The sequence below is a fragment of the Amblyomma americanum genome, chromosome 4 (assembly GCF_052857255.1).
Source record: "Amblyomma americanum isolate KBUSLIRL-KWMA chromosome 4, ASM5285725v1, whole genome shotgun sequence".
NCBI classification, from domain to species: domain Eukaryota; kingdom Metazoa; phylum Arthropoda; class Arachnida; order Ixodida; family Ixodidae; genus Amblyomma; species Amblyomma americanum.
Genome location: NC_135500.1, coordinates 112740064 through 112761020, shown reverse-complemented (window position 1 = coordinate 112761020; position 20957 = coordinate 112740064). Strand labels below are relative to the sequence as shown.

The following is a 20957-nucleotide window of genomic DNA, read 5'->3' as shown; positions in this document are numbered from 1 at the left end:
GGTAAAGTAAACACGGTAACGATATGCTATAACTCTCTATTGCTGTAGTTAAGAGTGATGACCTGCGCATTGTGTGACATATTTTATTCCTAAAATGTGGGCACAGTACTCTATTTAATCAAACTGCCTCGACCGCAGAGTTCAGTTGAACCTAGCTTTGTAATCTTAACCAAAAATGTCCCCATATCGGTTCGCGCCGCAAAGCCCCGCGGGCGCAGCCAGCATGGTTGCATCGGAGAGCCCCAGAAGCGGTGCCACGCCCACCCCCGTCACCTCGGAAGGTCCCTGTGACGCGCCTTTCACCGCCGCGGAACTGAATAACGCGCTGCAGCGCTGCCGCCGTCGATCGGCGCCCGGACCGGACGGGGTGACCTACCAGATGCTACGGAACCTCGATGCGGAGCAACGACAGGTCCTCCTGCAGCAGGTCAACCTGGTGTGGGAACGCGGGGAACTACCAGAGGAGTGGCGCACTGCGGTCGTCAGCCCTATCCTGAAGCCCGGTCGCCCACCGACGGAGCTGAGCGGATATCGACCAGTGGCACTAACATCGGCAGCGGGTAAGCTCATGGAGCACATGGCGTTGCAGCGTTTGAACGAGCGAGTCGCGGAGGCTGATTTGTTTGACGAGCGGCAGACTGGTTTTCGCGCGATGCGGTGCACGGCCGATTCGATTTCGGATGTTGTCACGGCGCTGGAGCACGCTAGAGCGGCGCGGCACGTAGCGCTGCTGCTGCTACTGGACGTCTCCAGCGCCTTTGACAACGTCCTCCGTGATACAATTCTCGCGATACTGGAGGGGGCAGGCGTGAGCGGGCGCCTGTTGCAATATGTTCGCGGTTTCCTGACCGGGCGCATCATGCGCGTACGAGTGGGGGGCAAGCTCTCCGAGCCTCGTCGGGTGGAACAGGGCGTGCCGCAGGGCTCTGTTTTGTCGCCTTTTCTTTTCAATGTGGCCATGTCGGTGGTGCCGGCCTGCCTCCCCGCGGGCGGCCGACACCATGTGTACATGTCCATATATGCGGACGACATTGCCCTGTGGTGCCGTGGGCCACCGGGCGAGGCGCTCCGCGTGCGTGGGTGCCTTCAGGAGGCGCTGACGGCAATTGACGCCCGCTTGCGCGGCCTGGGTCTGTCGCTGAGCGCGAGCAAATCGGTCGCCATGGCTTGCGTTTCACGCTCGCGCGCCCGCCCAGCGCCACTGTCACTGGACGGGACTCCGATTCCTTGGCGAGAGTCGGTGCGGTACCTGGGCTTGGACATCGACTGGCGCCTCTCCTTCCGCCCCGCGGCGACCAAGGCCTGTTTGCAGCTGAAGAGGACCACCGCCGCCGTGCACAGGCTAACCGCTCGAGGCCAGGGCATCAACCAGCATGCCGCGCTGCGACTCTACAACGCCGCAGCGCTGGGGGCGGCACTCTACGCGCTGCCACTAGTCACGGTGCGCAAACCGTGCTGGCGAAAGTTGGAGACGCAACATCGCAAGTCCCTGCGCGTGTGCCTCGGCCTGCCCAAGAACTCTCAGAGCGCCGCAACGCTGGCCGAGGCAGGAGCTTGGCCGCTCCAGCTCCAAGCAACGCGCAGGGCACTGCATCACATTGATCGCCTGCACCGCGCACCGGACGGCGCCTCGCTTCTGCAGCGTCTGCGCTCGCATCCCCACTCAAGAATGGGCGCGGCGCTGCAGGAGTACGAGCGCCTAACTGATGCCGCCCCCCCCCCCCCCCCCCTACGGACCCTGCCCGCCCTGGCCAGCTGCCTCGGAGATACAGCGAGACATCGTCGGCATCGCGGGAAAGCGGAGCACACCCCTCTGCGCTGTGCAGCAGCTGACCAGAGCCGTCATACACGAGGAACTCCGGGACTACCTCCTCGTGTATACAGACGGCTCAGTGGTCAGAGACAGCTGCTCCCTCGCAGCGGCGGCCACCATCCCCGCCCTGCGGCTGCACAGCCAGACGCACGCAGCATTACTGGGCTCGTCCACCACCGCAGAACTGCTCGGACTGCAGCTCGGGGTGGACCTGTTGCTCACAATCTCCCCCCCCGCCACCCAGAAGTGCTCTGCTGTGTGACGCCCTCACCCGCCTGCAGTGCAACGGCCGTGGCACACCACTCGTGCGAGCCATCCGCTCCGGCATCGCGCGGCTCGCGCAACAAGGATGCGTTGTGCGGGCCCAGTGGGTGCCAGGCCACTGCGGCATTGCGGGCAACGAAGAGGCCGACAGTCTCGCGACCGCCGCACACCAGCTGCCAGCCAGTGGCCACCCCCTCTCGCTGGAGGATGTGCGTGCGGTGATCCAGGAACATCTCCGACAGCAGCACCCGGACACGCGCATCGCCGGAGGTGAGCGCATACCCAGCCTCAACGGCTGCCGTGCCCTTTCGCGGCAGCAACGCGCAATGATCCTCCGCGCGCGCGTTGGTTGCGTGTGGCCCGGGGTACGACGGGTGCGACACGGAATCGCGACGAGTGATGTGTGTGATGGATGCGGTGCAGTGGAGACAATGGAGCACCTACTCCTACGCTGCACCGCGTTCGCTGACGCTCGTCGCGATATGCTCGCGGCCTACAGAGCGCTGGGCATCTTCCCGGACTCGCTCGAGACGCTCCTGTGGCCGCAAGGCAGTGCGCGCACCCGCGAGCGAACCTTGGTGAGCCTGTGTGTATTTCTCGAACAGGCGGGCTTGACGTCCCGCCTGTTCTGCGCCAGGTAGTACAGTGCTGTGACTGAACGCTTCGTGTGTGCTACCTCGGACGCTCTAACAGCTGGGCGCCCCACACCAGCTGTTGCGTGCAAAGTGCGGCGCGCGTGACCATTGACTGCCGAGTTTCCCGTCATCAGCACACGCGCGCCGCGAAGACAACTGACTTTTTGACTGTTTGTGTAAATAATGTATATAGTATATTTATTTTGCATTTATAGTGTTTACTTTTAATGTTTTTATGCAGTGTATATCTATTTTATGTAGTGTACTATTTACCTCCCCCCATGTCTTTCTTCTGTCCCCTCACCTCTTTTATTTCATTTCTCCCACCTGCCTGCTATCCTTTATTTCCGCTGCCCCAGCTCAGGTGCCGCCGCACGTGATGGCAGATGCCGGGGCTAGCAAAAATCTTTTACCTTCCTTTTATGTTATTTTTAAATAAACCACTACCACCACCACCACCACCACCACCTTTTCGCAGAAAATGACTACTCAGAAATGGCAGTTCTGACCGTTGGTACAAAATGACGCTCCATGCGGGCCCATTTACCAGCTGCTCAAAATGTTTTTTAGCAATTGCGCATACTATCGCGCGTACAGTGTTACGTGCAACGTGCAAACGGTGGCAGGAGCACGATGCGGGAGAGATAGTCTCCGTGATGACCTGCGCATTGTGTGGCATATTTTATTCCTAAAATGTGGGCACAGCACCCTATTTCATCAAACTGCCTCGACCGCAGAGTTCAGTTGAACCTAGCTTTGTAATCTTAACCAAAAATGTCCCCATGCCCTTTTCGCAGAAAATGACTACTTAGAAATGGCAGTTCTTGACCGTTGGTACAAAATGACGCTCCATGCGGGCCCATTTACCAGCTGCTCAAAATGTTTTTTTAGCAATTGCGTATACTATCGCGCGTACAGTGTTACGTGCAACGTGCAAACGGTGGCAGGAGCACGATGCGGGAGAGATAACGTCTCCGTGATGACACGCGCTGTTCTGAATGGGGGGCTACCTCGTGGACCTCCTGCCCCGCCTCTTCGTTCCCACCGAGGCCATAACGCTCAACCAACTCTCTTTAACCATAGCAATTGTTCGATATATAAGCCCCAAGGCCGTCAGCGTTTTCAGATTTAATGTTATGATCAATACATCAATAAGCGCGTAACTCTTTGAAGTGAAAGAGGCAGCATTCCAGCACAGCTGTGAAGTTTTGTATAAAAGTTTTACCGCCAGTTGGCGAAAGTTCCCAGTATGTCATTATGCCTTAAAACGCTTAACGACGTGTCATTATGTCTGAAAGATACAGTAGGATGTTTGGAGGAATTTTAAGACCGTTAGCTCTTACTCATCACGTTTCGAGATTTCGTAGGTCTGCTACCACCCTTGACCACAGCGACATCTGTGGCAGCAACTACTCATCACGTTACAAGATTTCGTGAGGTCTCCTACCACCGTGAGATCAAAGCGCCATCTGTGGCTGCAACTAGAAAACAGCGCATCTCGAATTGAGACTTTTAGCGCGTTCTACAATATCATTGCAGAAACGACCTCTTGCCGCGTGCAAATGTTGACGTCACGGTCCAGTATGGTGGATACAGGTGAAACTATGTGAGTGTGACATCAGGGGACAAAATGGCGGCATAGTTTCGGTCTCTCGAGTCCAAGATGGCGGCCATAAAAATTGGTTGTGCCCTCTCATGCTTCCCCCTCCCCCACCAAAGAAAAAAATCCTAAAACGGGTAGGAAAACTGTCCCGTTATGGGACAGCTATACATGTATACATTCGCTGCTGCTGCTGTTGCTGATAGGAAGAAAAAAAGGAAAGTGCACGGGCCTGCCTACTGGCTTAAGCCTTATATACGTTCGCACTATCACCAAGTCCACACAAACCCTTCCTGTACCCTCTGCCAGCACCCCAAAGCCACTCTCGATAATATCATTTTCCTCTGCCCGGCGGATCCTCCCCAGCGCGGCCCGGAGCCCCTTACCACTTGGGAGGCTTGGGAGACCCTACTGCGCTCCGAGGACCCGGCCAAGCAAGCCATCGCCACAGGCCGGGCTGCCAGCGTTATTAGCCTCCGGGACATGAACGTTTTAGTGCAGTGGGGCCGTGCGGGGGCCCAAGGACCTACGCGTCCTTAACTACCCTGTATGTAATAAAGTTTCCACCACCACCACCGAGCCACGCTCGCTGCCGCGTGCTGAAAGTAGGAGTAAACATAGAAAAAAAAGGCCCGCAATAATATGCCCTGGGCCGATCCCGGAGGCAGTGCAATACCGTGCCGACCCGTGCGAGAGAGCTTCAAGCCGAGCACTCCGCCATAGGACCGGTAGAAGATATTAAATCAGGTATCAGATATTATGGTGGTTTCAGAGCCGCCCCTTGTATACATTCGTTCCGCTATGTATACTACGACAACAACGGGCACCCATTTGGAGACAGTTGTATACCAAATTTAGTAGGCAAATAAAATCCCATGGGTTGTGGTATAGACATAAAAACCAAAATTGACTAATAGGTAAACATTGTATACATGCAATTACTAACTGAAGCGTTACCATATCTCACTGCAAGCCGAATTCTAGGCCCACCTTGACAACCCCAAACGGAGCAATTAACGTTTGGGACGTATCTTAAAGGCATGCAACTCGACGATCATCGTAATTTCTTTGATAGATGCCGGTAGGCGGCGATCGTTCCACTAGGCGGCGTGCGTGCACGCGTAGCCGAGCATGGCGGCAATCCACACCATTTTAAAGCGTATTGCATTCCGTTTCTCCACCCGAGCGGCGCGTTTTTCTTCGCTTTCTTCATCTAGTAAACCACACAGCTAACGCTTGTTGCTTCAACGTCTTCCAGACGGTGGCGGCCTTTTTTTCTAAAGAATTGTAGTGGTGTGTCGCTCTGAGAACATGCACCACTTCGCCTTATGGAGCTAGGAAAACAGTTTTTCTGTCAGTGCTAGAATAACCTCGTTTCAAGGCGGTATTCTTTTCAGAGACCTAGTAAGAAACGATTGAAGTGAGATTGCCGCTCCAGTCGCTTGTGCTCAAAGGCTAGGCAGTGACGATTGAAAAGAGGAAGGTGTCGGCACTCAAGAGCGTCGTTATCAGAAGATTTCAGTGCAGATCTTTCCAACTAAATATTCATTAATTGGGGCCACAAGCAATAACAATAATAATAAATATTCTTACATTTGTGCACATCAACTTGTACATAAGTTCGTCGGGTCATCCGAAGCCCTGAGGGCTTGTCCGGATGCACTCGGCAGTCAGTTGAGCAGAAGCAACAAACTATTTGCAGCATGTAAAAAAAACGCCAAACCATATCAACTGGGGTTTTAACGCAAATCTGTCTTCAGTACAGTTGGTGAATGTGACTAATACCCCTGTCACACGGCCAGTTTCAATCTCCTTCGAGTCGAGGGTCTTCGAGATTCTCAATCGCCATCGAACTCGTTGCTGCTACACGGCAAATCTCAATGACCATTGAAATGGCTCTCGTGTCTTACGCCACGGATGTGTGGAGCCACAATCGCTTCTTTGGATTTCGCAAAAATAACAAAAATATTTGATAAATGTATACTAAATGCTGAAATATACGCATACGCGAAAGTCGTTCAAAACCCTTTTAATTGCACGTACGCGACGGACATGTGCAGACACTGCTGTAGCCACTCTAATACAAGACGAGCCAAAACCAAGCCAGTCCAACTGCGTCGGAGCGCTGCTTCGTCAGGCTTACGACCTGGGAAATCGCCATGATATCTGAAAAACAAGAGCTATTTGTCTCTTAAAGCTTTATGCGAGGGTAAGAATGGGCAAATCGAAGGCGAATACACCAGCTTAGAACACGATATTGCTTTGAGGCATTGGCGACGAAGCTGTTATCGCTGTGAAGCGGGCGGGCTGGGTGCCGTCATGTTGTCAACGTTAAGTACGTAAGCAACGCAAAGACTGCAACGCAAAATCAATGCGCTTAATGCGCTTAAAACCAGTCTAATATAATTTTAGAATAATTTTACAGACTGCTTGCATTAAATTTTATGCGAATAATGTTTGTTCATGTTTTTGTACCGTGGATGTGTCGTGTACGAAAGTGCGCTTGGCGCCGCTCGAAGAAACGCTAGCAACCTTGTGCCGCGCTCGAAGGCCCTCGAAATATCGATGGAGTTCTGCGCTACTCCGTTGACTCGATAGGCTATTGACGCGATGGCCACTGAAACTGCCCGTGTAGCAGCGCTCGATCGCCTTTGAGTCGATAGACTATCGGTTCGAGGGCCTTCGTAATGCCCGTGTGTCAGGGGTATAACGTATGTGTTAGGAAGGACGCTGACAGTGCAGGAACACAATAATTTCTCACGAATCGACCATAACGAGGTAAAATACCTCGAACCGAAAATCGTGCATGTTGCCTTAATATACGAGTGGGTATATGATCAATTAGAAAACTAATTGACCAAAAGTGCCTTGTTATTACTGTGTTTCTGAAAAGTGTACCAAAAGAAGGCAATTTTCGAGTGGAGAAAACATTTTTATGTGGCGCCACAAATATCTTGTTGTACGCAATGTTGCGCAGAATGTGCATTAAATACCTTTATTGTTTGATTGCCATGAAGATGAACAGAGATTGTAAACACTGATTTCACACCTAAGTCCATTATAGACAAGAGCATGCAGCACAATTTTTGTAGTTTCATACGGAATGAAAAACGAGAATTATACAGCGTTTAAAAGCAGACACAATAATCGTATATCCAAAAGTATTTATGTATATGCCCATTCTAAGACCGTGAAACGGGCCACGGGTAAGTTTTTGTTTGCACAGCGCCATGGAAGTGTCTTGCTTACACCTGTTGCCCAATAGCCTCTGTAATTGCGTTGACAGAATGATAAACCGGGGTTCCTTATTACGGCTGTGGTACTGTGACGGAAAAGCTCCTGCAGAAATTAAACGCTCCACCATGCCACAAAATCTGACAGTTCCAAAGAAATCAGGCCGCCACGTGTTCCTGATGTTCAGAAACTTCCAACAATTATAAGACCGGTGAATCACTACGGTGTACCGGTAGTGTTTTCTACCCCCTGCAAGTTGGCCGAACTGATAATGTCCACAGGGAAGAGTGCTCCCGACTGCGTGGTGCATGATGTCACTTAGCTCATGGAGTGCTTTTCTAGTGTCGTAAATGTTACCCACCGAGCATGCAGGAAGATATAAATTGGCCCAAACACCGCTTGTATAAATGAGTGTGCAAGGGAACACCAGCTATGTATGAATTACAATGCAGGGTCTTAAGCAGTAAGGTTGCGTGCAAGAAACAGTGGCAACCTTTGCCGACACGAGAACAGTTTGGGAGGGAGCCAAGGCCCCGTGAAATCGACTAGGTTTTTTCATACACAAGGAAGGGGATGATTCGTAGAGCAATCTGTGTATCACCTCGTATCGGAAAAAAAGGTTTCTGAACTCTGTTTGAGGCCTGATTTCGCAGGTATGAATGTATAAAATGTCTGCACTTATCCTGTTTCCCTTCTGAATTATATTGGCATATGTGCAGTTCATTTCTTAATTAATGCTCGCAGATTGTTCGTTTCGCTCTCGGGGCTTACTTAGTAGCTCGTTTTCTGCGGTGAAGGTTACGTGGAATTGGGTTCGATTCTTGATGGCAACGGTCATTTCTACATTAGCACTACAGTCCTCAGTAGGCGATAACTCCTTGTTCTTTGTGCGTTTGTGTCCGTGTGCGTGCGTGCGTGTATCTGTGTGTGTGCCCTCACCCACCTGCACCCTGCGCAAGACCTCCTCCCATCATACATGCGTTGCCTTCACTCTCCAGAAGCCTCCACCCAGAAACCGCCCAAGTAGCACCAGAATGAAAAATGTATGGTAAAATTCGATTCAAAGACGCAATGACGAATCTATCAATGCAAAACCAATATCTAATACCAATGCTGCAATAGTATATTTGTCGTATCATATCGTACGACGCTTTGTGCATATTTCTTTTCAAATGTTAACACTATATGCACCGAAAGCAAACACGCCATGAACACACTGAAAGATGCCTGCGAGGTAATTTCTATGGACTCAATACTAACGCGAAGTTCCAGTGCAGCAGACTGAAGAGCCTTTATTTACCTGTTGGTCGTGACAGTGCCTTCCATTAGGCGGGGAAATTCCGCAGTACAGATGCTTGAACGGGCTGATCAGCCTGCTGGCTGTTTTAAAACGCCTGCCCAAAGCTGGCCACCATCCGACCGCATATGAAGGCCCGCTGTGTCCTTGCACATTCTGCCGGCGTGGCTCTTTCTTGAAGAACTCAATCACATTACGGCGTTCCCCGCTATTTTTCGCTTTATCAACTGCCGACCAGAGTTCTTGAACGCAGCGGAATGCGAGATAAACTGAGAGAGAAAACCACATGCCTTGCACCAGCTGCATGGAAGGGTGTTTTTATAATCTGTATTTCTCCTTCTGGGCTTGTATTTTACCAACATTTTGAACTTGCTGAACACATTTTGCGTTTTTAGCTTGCGTAATGTGCTGGCCCACTGTTCCTCGTTTTATCACAAGGAATGAATGTTTACAGCATTCTCCTTCTATCTTTCAATCTTCTTCCAGTTTCTTTTCAGCGGAAGCATCATTGGTTTGCCGGTGTACAAGGTTATCGCGACTTTCAGAGAATGTCCCTTTATAGCAGTATCTGTGACAGCGCTACTGGTCTCTGCGTAAGACAACATTCCTTCCAGCATTCGCTATGCGTACTTGAAAGTTAGGCGAGCCTAGCGTTTTAAAAATAATGAGCTTCCTTTCTATTTTCTGATTCAGGGCAATCGGTTTTTCTATTCTGTGGAAATTATTAGTGACAAGGGTAGAGAGGGTGATTGTCCCCAAATAGGCAGGAGTCCCTCCTGAGTCCAAGGAAGCACATCGATTCACGTGTATTTTTTTCTGAGGCTTTTGAAATAAGCCTGCAGGATAGCAAAGCTCAAAACTGTTAATATTTTTTTAATAGTACTGATTGTTTCAGCTCAGCGAAGTGCCGAATATAGTGGAGCATGGGGCTGCACACGTTATTTTTTCGCCAAACAAGCGCATGGACGCGTACCATATTGCTCTCTGCGCGTGCGTTTCATAATTAATTTTAATACAAAGCAATAGTTTACCCTGAAATGAAGCATAAATACTAAAACAGTATTGCTTCCCAAGCAGGAGACAAAAATTATGCTCAAAAGTCGTGCCATTCAATGACCTCTTTCGGGCGCTGTTTTGGCGGGGATTTGAACGGTGTAATTTTAATTTTATAAATGCTGCATATGTGGAGCCAGTGGGTGTCCAAGGTAGTGGGCAACATGGATTCGCTAAGATGATTAGCTTGGCATAGGATTACTGGCGCAATACCTAGTATCCAATATTTTGGACTTGGACAAATGCTCCATAGCGGGGCGTCAGGCGGTAAATAAGCCATGTTTTTCACTTCACCGACTGGTAAAGGAAGCATTGTGATTGGAGGTGTGAAGACCGGCGCCAGTCGGTCTTATCATTAGCAACGGAGACAGCAACTCTTACATGCTGGAAGTCAACGCTGAGCTTCTTCGGGATGGTTCCGAGCCACGCGATAAAAATCTCTCGCAGGTTCCCGACCAGAGTACCCCGAAGATCGTCGCCCGGATGACTCCGGGCGGAGCGGAGGTGTGTCCACGTGTGTGGAGGTGTCCGTTCGTGTGCGCGAGGATGCAGGTTTGAGGCCACTACCACACTGGCGAGGGCGTCCTCAACCTGGGGAATCTAAGGACGAAGAACTGTATAAAACTGGACGGTGAGTGCAGTGAATCATGCTCCATTTTGGATGCTCCTCCATCCTCCTTTTGCATCCTCCATTATGATCCTACCTTACGATCCTCTCTTCGGAGAGAAGCTCACTTCTGAACTCAGATGCTTGTAAATATGTAAAATAAACCAAGTCTTCTTTCTCCACTTACGAACCCCTTCACTCAGCGGCTCTCCTGTCCGGGACGGAGTGGGCGTCATCTTGACCTTGGTTGTGTCGAGAAGCGACCCCGATCCCCACCTTCAACAGAGGCAAGAATGTCCAGCATCAAGTCGTTATACCTGTAAGAAAGTCCTTCAATTTAATTTTATGTGACATATCCTAATTTCTATAAATTGAACCCAATTATAGTAATCGAATAATTTGTAAAATGAATAAATAAATACAGTTAGTGCTTATGAAAAATATTTATGGGCTCCTTACTTGGGCATATTGCGATGGCCAGCAGTATTTTCGTAAGGAACTAAATCAGAAAGCACATTCTAGATATATCAGAATACTGACATCGCACAGCAAACGGGCCTCTAGAATTTCGCCTCCATCGAAATTCGACCTCCGCGGCCGTAATCGAACCCGCGTCCTTCGGGTCTGCAGCCGAGCGATATAACCAATGCATCAGCATGGCGGCCTGTACAATGTAAAGCTATATATCTTGCTTCTGACTATGACACGAGAACTTTTGAATACAGCAGGGACTATAAATCTACTAGTTCTACTCGGAAGTGCAAGTTAGTTTCTGGTGGCACTTCCAAGGCAGCAACAACTGTTTGGAGATGGCCAAATATAAGTTGAACCAATTTTCGCGGCAGTGAGGCACACTGCGTTTGCCATTCATATTTAAGTGTAAACCGACTGGTAATCTGTGCGGTACTAGTAATGTTGTTGCTTATGTGTGTTAACCGACAGCGCAATTAGTTTAAGTTTAAATGAAAAAACTCATCTGGTGAATCACAGCATATCGCGTTCTGCTAGCGATCGCTAGATCACGTGTGTACTGCCATGCACAGCAGCAAAATTTCAACGGATGCAAAATGAAAAATGCCTTCAGTACTGCGATTCGGTGCCTTCAAGAAAGCGCGCGTTGCCGAAATCAGTCTGAAGTCCTCCTTTGAGGTGTTCCTCACAGCCCACAGTGTTATCAGGGTAGAGGCGTTTTGACTCTAACTTCCTGACTTTACGAGCTAGACATTGAGCGGGGGTCTCTACTGGCACATCTGTGGGATAGGTGCTTCTTACATCACTTGGTTTCACGGTTGAGTAGAAACCCAACCAAGGAGCGTAGACTAGCGAACTGGAGGCATGTTCCTAGCACCCGTCATCTGGTGAACGGTGTTGACAGTAACAACCCATGAAGCACAAATCGGGCTATGAGGTGAGGCCGCCTGCAGGTCCAATGTGAGTAGCCCATGTGAGTCCCGGTGGCAGCAATGTGAGATTTGCAGCACGGGCCCTAGTCGGCCCCCAGTGGGCTGCCCATATACGCATCAACAGGTCCAACTTGGGACCGATGCAGGTAGTCCTTGTGGGACTGCCCACATTCGGCCTGCATACCTTATAATCAGTACCCCACTGAGCGACTCCATCAGTCCTGTTTTTGTGAGATGTGAAAAGCCCCTCATGGCGAACGTTAGGCTTTTATCTTAGTTAGCCCCTCCGAAGTCGGTATGGGAGGGCTGTGGCAAGTCCATTTGGGGCCAGTCCACGTCGTCTCTATAGCGGACCGATGTAGATTCTTTAGGGGCAGACCCACCCGAAACGACAGCATTTTTTCAATGTCAGTCTGGCCTAAGCAACCCACCGAACTTCTCTCTGTAAACTCTGGAGCAAATCGGCTATGTGGGATGCCCACAATGAGCCAGTGTTGACCTTTGTGCAGACAGAGCGCAAAGCGCTATTTCAAGCGCAAAGGCGGCCATTTGCGCTTGCCGCTTTTTTTCTGACATTTCGCCCGCATTTCTGTTGCATCTACCCAAAAGACCCCGAAAGAGACCGATGTGGGCAGCTTGTGGGCTCGGCCTCTTTCATTCCCCGGAGCGGCTGACGTGAGATCGTAGCGATATTATGTGCGCAGCCACAGTTATGCTTAAAGAGGTTGCCTCGGCCAGAGCACATAAGCTATATATGTTCCACTTGCCATACAGTATCCTACAAGGAACCAAGTTTGGAAGCATGTGGGCGCGCCCTTTTCCAGCGCCGTCATCGCTTATGTGGGAGGTACAGCAGGTTAGCATAGGCCGCCCGATTTGGGCTAGAAGAGGTTTTTTTCATCATAGATCCCACATTGACGTTGCAACTGCCGTCATGCACCTTACGAGGCACCAATGTGGGCAGAATTTGGGCACGCCCGCTCCCCAGTCTCGCCACGGCCTACGTGGGAACTACAGCGCTTTCTTGTGGGCAGCCGCCATTGGGCTAGCAGAGGTTTTTTGAGAATAGAGAACATATTGATGTTTCATTTGCTCTCAAGTTCCCCACAAGCGACCGTTCTAGGCAAGATATAGCATTTTTGTGTGAGGTGGCCCTAGCAACACTGATATCGGACCCACGTAGAACCAGCCCAGGTAATTTCAGTATGGGCTGGCCTACTTATTTCCCACTGGATGCCGACGTAGGTGCTCTAGAGGTTGTTCCAGCCCCACATGCCCATGTGGGACCCACAAGGGCCACCAGTGTCTGGTGCTTGGAGAAAAAACCAAAATTCCACTTCTCTCGGAAACAAGCTTAGCTCCTGAATAGCAGCACACGCGGAGAGTCCAGATTCTAACGTCGACGTGTCTGCATTACTTCTCCATCACTTTTTGAAGATCTTTAACAGAAATTCTTAGCACAAGTGCTTGATATCTCCCCGAGTTATTATTATGAACAATGTGAAACATTCACTACAGGGAAGGAAAATTGTACGACGATTACTTGAACCCTGTATTGCTACATTAAGTTAGAGTTGGGGGTTAACGGGGTTTTTGTGTTTCTGTTTACATGTCGAAATCCCGAGATAATGATAATTGACAGATGTGGTTAAAAATAATTGATGTAGGTACACTGCTTGTCACTTGGCCGACTGGTACGAGCAAGGTGGATTAGGCAATATAATGTCGCTTTACTGGAAAGAGCTGGGTCGGTGGCCTTATATAGGTGTGCAAAAAACTTGTAAAGAGGTACTGATGACAGACGATGTAAGCCATCGGCGTAGGCTTAACTCGCGGCGTCACAACCTGCGGAGGATGACCGATTCTGTGAGGAGCCCTTATACTGCCCTCTGGACATGGTCAGCCTCTTCTGAGAAACGGGTCTAATCGAGGAAGATGATTGCCGACAAAAGAAAAAAAACTCACAGGAAGGTACGAGTGTGTAACGCGAATATGTGAGCGTTATCTGCTGGGTGAAAGCTAATGCGCTTTAATAGAAAGCCTTGCCTCTCACCCGAAAACTCTTCTGCGCGCTGTTGTGTTCGCTGTTTGAGCCGTCGTAATTGCACCGCAGCATCTTGACAACAGACTTGCTGTTGAATTTTGTAATTCATTGATTACTTTTTCTATTGTGTAGCTTTCTCTGCAATCCAATTAGCATATTCAGAAACAACTTACTAATAATCCGTGACAATGTTTTCCCCCAAACAGGCTGAAAGCAGTGGTAGAATTTTGACAGCCTGAACTCAGTTGCAAACACTGGTGCAGCATGGAATTGCTTCGCGTTAGAGCGACAGCGATTGAGCTACGTTCAAGCCTTGTGCGCGAGGATGTCCGGACATGAAAATACGAGCAGCCTGTATCTGACTGGCCCCGAATTGCACGTTTCGCTTTTCCCCACAAAGACACAACGGAATGTCGTGATTAGCGAACTTAGGCTTTGTCCTCTCTTAGCGCGAACAGCGAGCCGCGGCTCTTTTTACAACATCGAGGTAGTGCGCAAAGTCTTCGTATCTTCAGGCGACGCAGTTCACTTCGGCGCTATGCTTCGAGATATTGTTCGGGATCGCTATTGACGTTTTCAGAGGCAAAGAGAAAAAATTGTGAAGAAAATTTGTGAAAATAATTGCAGGTGAAGTTGCCAACGTACAATGTTATGGAGCAGTATATAAAATTATGGAAGCCACATCAGCTCTTTTTGTCCGTATGTATTTATACTATACTAAAAATGGATGAAAAATATCGTAATGATATGCGCTCGCTTCCCTGCAACTGTTCATTTACCTTTAAGCGGCTGTGACTGACCACTGAAATCAGTGATGACTGAAATGAAAGTGAAATAAAAAACGGAGGAAGTGTTTCCAAACGCATGTTGTTTCTTTTTTACTTTCGCGCCGAGTGAACAAGTGGCCCCATCTGTTGTGTGCGCAGTACACGCCGGAGGAGGCTAACGGCATCGGGGTCTTCGACGGCACAGGGAAGTTGTGGGTGACACCTGGCCGTGGGTCATCCTGGCTTTCACGCTTGTGGGCGCCACGGCCGCAGCAGAGGTCGGTGCTGTGCTCTACAAACGCAAGGCCCGGTTTGCTCCTGCTGCCCACTTTGTCACACTGACATCACCCAGGAAATGAGTAAAAGTTTGCGTAGGACGAGAAACACTGGAAACAACTGCACTGTCTTGAGGTTCAGTGCTTCGTGGAGAATTGGTTACTGTATATAGATTGGTTACTTTATACTGTATATAGCTGTCATAGATTTGAGGACAGGCGAGCACGAGATTTGGGGCTCCCCATCATTAAGAATATAGCTGATAACGTACAGAAAATCTATAGTATTAACAAGAGGTTGCCACCTCTGTAATTAAGCTTAAAAAGAAATAATAAATAAAGGTGGTACAAGCTTACGCGCCTGCAACCTGCCATGGGGACCGGATCATCTAAAGCTTCTATGAATATTGGGGATCGGAAATCAGGAAAGTAAAAACACAGTGCACTGTATTGATGAGCGACTTAAATCCCAATGTTGGCAAAAGCAGGACACGGACCACGCATGGGCGACTATGGCATAGTCTCTATGACGAGCAGGGAGAGCTAACAGTAGAGGTCACAGTTTGAAATAATTTACTGTTAATAAATACCTTCTTCACCAAATAGGCGAGCCCCAGTAGCCAGACTGAAAGCGAAATGGACTTCATACTGTGAGCTCAGTTTTGCAACGTGCACGATGCGAATGTCCTAGCAAAAGTGGGATGTGGTGAGTATAGGATGAAAACGTCTCCAATTAGTCCAGACTTCAAGCGGGAACGAAAGAAACTAGGGTACAAAAAACCCATCAAAGAGTTAGCGGTAAGAAAGAGAGTAGAGGAATTCAGGATATCACTGCAGACCCTATATATTCGCTCTAATTATGAATGACGATGTTAATTTTCAAGCACACAACGACTATTTCACTGCTATCATAACAGAGTCGCAGAAGAAGTAAGCTGTAGGACGGGTAGACAGGACACTGGCAAGCTCTCTCAGGAAGCAAAAGATGCGATTCAGAAATGCGAAAGCATGAAAGTCTCTAACCACACAGGCAGAATAGAACTGGTACAGTTATCAAAGCTAATCAATAAGCGCAAAGTAACAGAAACAGGCGACTGATATGGAGAGAACCGAGCATTGTTTAAAGAACGGAGGTACTACAGAACCGGTGAAGAGGAAACCAAGCATAAGGAAATATCGGTTGTGAGCACTAAGAGAAAAGGAGGGCAATGTCATTAACAAAATGGATCAGAAAGTAAAAACAGCAGGAGAGAGTTTTACGCACATCTTTACAGTAACCAAAGTAAAGAGGATGCTAATTAGAGGGCATTCGTGCACAAAAATTTGAATGCCCGGCTATAAAAAACGTTAGTAAAGTAAGCATCAGGCGGAACGCAAAGGGTGAAAGCAGTTAGTGAGGATCATATTACAGTAGACCTGCTGAACTACGGCCTAAAGACCTCTAACGGACCGTAATTTTGGAGCAAGCCTAGCACCATCTTAAACCGAAGGAAAAAAGACACCAAGTATTCAAAAAATTACAGACCGATGAGCTACTGTCTATTGTCCACGAGGTATTTACGGAGGTAATCGCTAATAGAACCAGGGCAACCTTACACTTCACTCAACCAAATGACCAGACAGCCTTTCTTGAAAGATACTTGAAAATAGACAATATTCCCACAATCAGGCTGTAAGAAATGCGCAGAATATAACCAACCCCTACATATAGTCTTTATAAATTACACTCACTCAAATCCCCAGAATTCGTGCAGGCATTACGGAATGCGGATGTAGAACAGCCTTGTGCAGAAATACAGAAATATATCTGTAACAGCTGGACAGCCGCCACATTCTTCCATAACGACAGCAATAAAATTTAGTAAGGTAGTGCAAATCCCCCAAACTGAAGAACGGAAGTGGAAGGCGCAGGGTGCTTGCCAACGTTTCAAAAAGAGGACTTGTGTTGGTCCAGGGGCAAGTGGGGAGGAGGGGGGGGGGGGGAAACAATCTCGCCAATGGTATTTACCGCCTCGTTACAAGAGGTAGCCAGAGAGCTGTATATAGAGCATTTGGGATAAGAATGAATGGGGAATTCCCTAGTAATCTGCAATTCACTGGTGGCATTGCCTTGCTAAGTCATTCAGGGGATGAATTATCACGCATGATCAATTACTTAGACAGGCAGAGCAGAACGGTTGGTCGAAAAAATAATATCCAGGAGTCTAAAGTAACGTTCAACAATCCCGGGAGATCTTTACCGCAGATCTGGATCAGGAGTGTGAAGTAACTAGAAGAATAAGAATGGCGTGGAGCGCATTTCACAGGTACTCTCCAATTATGAATGACAGTTTATCAACAATCCTCAAGAGAAAAGAACCTAACAGCTGTATCTTACTCGTACTCACCTGTGGGGCAGAAACGCGGAAGGGGAGCGAAAAGGATTGAAATTAAAATGAGGACAACGCCGCGACCTATGGAAGCAAAAATGATTGGCGCAACTTTAAAGACAGGAAAAGAGAGGAGTGTGTGAGGGAAAAGAAGCGGGTTATGACATCCTAGACGAAATCATGAAGAAAAAATGGACTTTGGCCTGGAGGCAGTCGAAGGAGAGATAACCGATGGTCGTTAAACGTAACGGACTTCAAGCATAGAGAAGGCTAGGATAGCGGCCGGTGGAAGAAATTTAGGTGAGACGATGAGATGAACTTTTGCGCAGCTACGTTTCCGGCGGCTCCACACTACAGGGTAAATTCGAAAGATGTTGGAGAAAGAGGCCTTTATGCTTCAGTTTGCGTAGTCAGGCTGATGATCTTGATGTAGACGGCACATTGCGCATCACCTTGAGAGAAGGCTCAAAGTTTGCTTATTTTCTCTTCCAAAAGGCGGAATGTTGAAATTCGACAACGGACTGCGCGGTACAATTAAACTATTACTACGGCATTAATTGGCCCTCTAATCTCTAAATAATATTGCCTACTTTCCCGGTCCAGAGGCGGCGCCTCAGTTTATTCCATATGAAGGCGATAAGGACGACTCCTGCGTGGGTCAGCAAGATATTGTCGCCGGTGTTGTAATGTGCCACGATGTACAAACGCTTTTTTGTTTGCGGTGGCGACCTCGTGGGAGCCAAACAGTCTTTTCTCAAGAGTGTAAACAAATAAACTAATTACAACGAAGAAATCCCTGTTTGCAGTTTGGAAACTTCCTGCCTGAAACCGGAGCCCTAGATCTACGCGCGCTTTTAAGGCTGTTGTTGAACGTATCAGTGGAAAAACTTCAAATTGAGTTAAACAACGCACTGTGATCGCCAATTTGTCGTGCTGCTTTGCAGAAAACAAGCTGGAAATTGGCAATTACTGTCACGCGTAGTAACTGATAAAATTGCGCCTTTTGACGTTTTGGCGTGCTTAACATTAACCAGATGTTGCTCTATGCAGGAACGCAGATTAATCGCGTGCCCCGGTGTAAAATGTGAAGAATCTGTTAGCCTTCTTTTGCGCGCTCTCATCTCCTTGCAAAGAACCTAAAGCTGTTTTGCTTTAGTGAGTAGGCCGGCCATCAATCTGAGAAAGCCAGTGCTGGCGGACAACGATAAATGAGAAGGGAACACAATTCGGCTGAACTAAAAGCTTTATTTTTCATGAGTACCGAACCACACCTTTTACACTTTGACAGTACACGGACAAAGAAAAGAAGACAGAGGTATGCATGCGTAAAGTTAAACAAGAATGAAACGAGACAAAATTCGTAATCGTTACTCACACTAAAAAGAGGGAAGACGAAAACAAGAAAAAGTAGGAGGGGGGTCAATAAAAAGCGGTAAAAATCTGACATCAAAAAAACACTCAGCAAGAACGATGTGAATCAAGGACAAAAATCAACAAGGCTAAAACCGTGACACTGCTAAAGTGCAACTCTGAAAGAAAAAAAAAGAAGAAAAGAAACGACGAAGCAAATGGGATACTAGGATAAAAGTGCTCAAAAACGAGTAAACCTATACAACGACTAAAAGCCTGTGGGAATATGCAACCAGCTCCTCAGAAGACCAGACAAGACCATCCAACTAGCACTCGTTCTGCGGGCTCAGGAAGTGCGGTTGGAAGTGTGGTGTTTGCCTTGCTTTGACCTTAACATTTGTTCGACCACAGAGGGTAAGAGTCCCCTCAAATAAAATTAAAAAATAAAGCTCGAAAATAAAGCGCAGTTGTGTTCACATTTTGTCCTTTTACGTCATTGTAAAATTCACTACGTCTTGTGCTATGATTTTGTTTTATGCAATGAATGGAAGGATATAATGTTTGTAAGGCAACTATAATACAATTATTTTCCTCTGGTTCTATTTGATTCTTAGCCATCTGTGACTAATTTCAGCAACAGACGGCAGAAGACAATTGAGGCGCAAATGAATCATAATAAATGATGTTAGAATCCTGCCCCACCACCTCGTTCCGTGGAATTGTACACCTCGTCAGTGTGCAATTATCTATGTAAGGCATATTTTACAGGAATGATCTGACAACAACGACTGATATGCCGGTGAGCCAGTCAGGCCACGTAACAAGCGGTACCTGTTGACTTTTTGTGAAAATCGTCAATGCTGTGTGTGGTTGGCTACAAACTGTACGCATAAGGTTGCCTGCGGCGCTCAATGCCATACGCTGCTTTCTTCAGTTTCCTTTCATGGGAACACAGACGGCGAAAATGGCATGAAAGCCTGCTGTCAGCTTTTTGTCTCTTTATATGAACAGCTGATGACTCTTGGAGATTAGCATACGTGCATGTCTCATGTTACGTAAACTAAAATAAAACTCTGCTCATCGCTGGTATTGCTTTAACTATGTCTCAAGAAATGGATTTGCCGCATGGGTCTTTTCAGTGCATGAGCAAAGTACGCAATTATAGCCATATTACGGGCTTTCTTCAGGAGCAGGGTGTGAGTGTTGTCTGGAGCTTTTCCACTAATATTGAAGACCTCTCTTACGCTGTATTTCTTACTCAGCGGCTTTTTCACGATTTCCTGCCACCCGGAGAATAACAGTGTATGAACCTGATTTAGAACATCGCTTGATTGATTGTTTGCATTCCTTAAGATGCCTAGCAACTCCTATCAAGGTGTGCAGTTGTGAACTTCGATGGAAAGCAATACACCCAAAACGTACTATTGTATAAATCTGTGGGTGGCCCTTGAGCTGCATGAGTGATTTTTGGATCTCTATAGGAGAAATAATCTGAATACTTGGCGCGGGAGGTGTGTACTATCTTTAGTTATAGTCATGATTTTCTCGGTCCATCGCTTGCTGAAGTTCTAGAGATTAAGTGTCGCTGCAAAAATGTCATATCAAGACCTTCCAATTATCTCTACTCACCTAACCTTCTCATTGGAACTCTTACAGAACTGGTGAGCTCGTTACCTTGACATGATGCTTGTTTACTGCGGCTGTTCCTCTGCTCAACGGTATTTCTATGTCAAGATGTGATATTGGTCATAGTTCAGCCTGCTGGACCAGCGGCCTGGAAGAAGCCGCTTAGCCGGCAACACTCCTTTCTACGGTCGGCGCAGCACTTCTCGGAATGCATGCGGCGGCTGTGTTTCGATGGAGGCGAAACGCAAAAGGCGTCCGTGAGCTGTGCGATGTCACAGGAAGTTAAAAATTCTAAGTTGGTCTAAATTATTCGGAGCCTTCCACTACGATACCTGTTTATTGTTCGTTAACTCCCTCCTTTATCTCTTCCCTCCCGGTGCGGTTGAGGTGTCCACCAAGATGTGCGAGAATTACCGCACCTTTAATTTCTTGATAAATAATCACTTCGGTAGGCAAATAGACATTGTCAACCGCCGTGTCCGTTAGCTTACCACTGACTCAAGATCGCGCAAACGTATGACAGTAATTCTCTGCATTACCCACCGACAAACCGATCCAATTCACTTCTTCACTTCACTTTATTCACCTTAAAGACCCCCTTCAGGGGGTATTACGCACGT

At 48.1% G+C, this 20957-nt stretch overlaps 1 protein-coding gene across 1 annotated transcript in view; it reads left to right on the top strand.

Moving 5' to 3' along the window:
* Positions 1 to 379: 379 nt before the first annotated feature.
* The window catches only part of LOC144129760 (cysteine-rich venom protein-like), a 54411-nt gene continuing 33833 nt past the window's right edge, over positions 380 to 20957 (top strand). The window contains exons 1-2 of the mRNA XM_077663839.1: positions 380 to 436; positions 2095 to 2286. Coding sequence (XP_077519965.1) covers positions 380 to 436; positions 2095 to 2286 — 249 coding nt within the window. The remainder of the gene's footprint in view (positions 437 to 2094; positions 2287 to 20957) is intronic.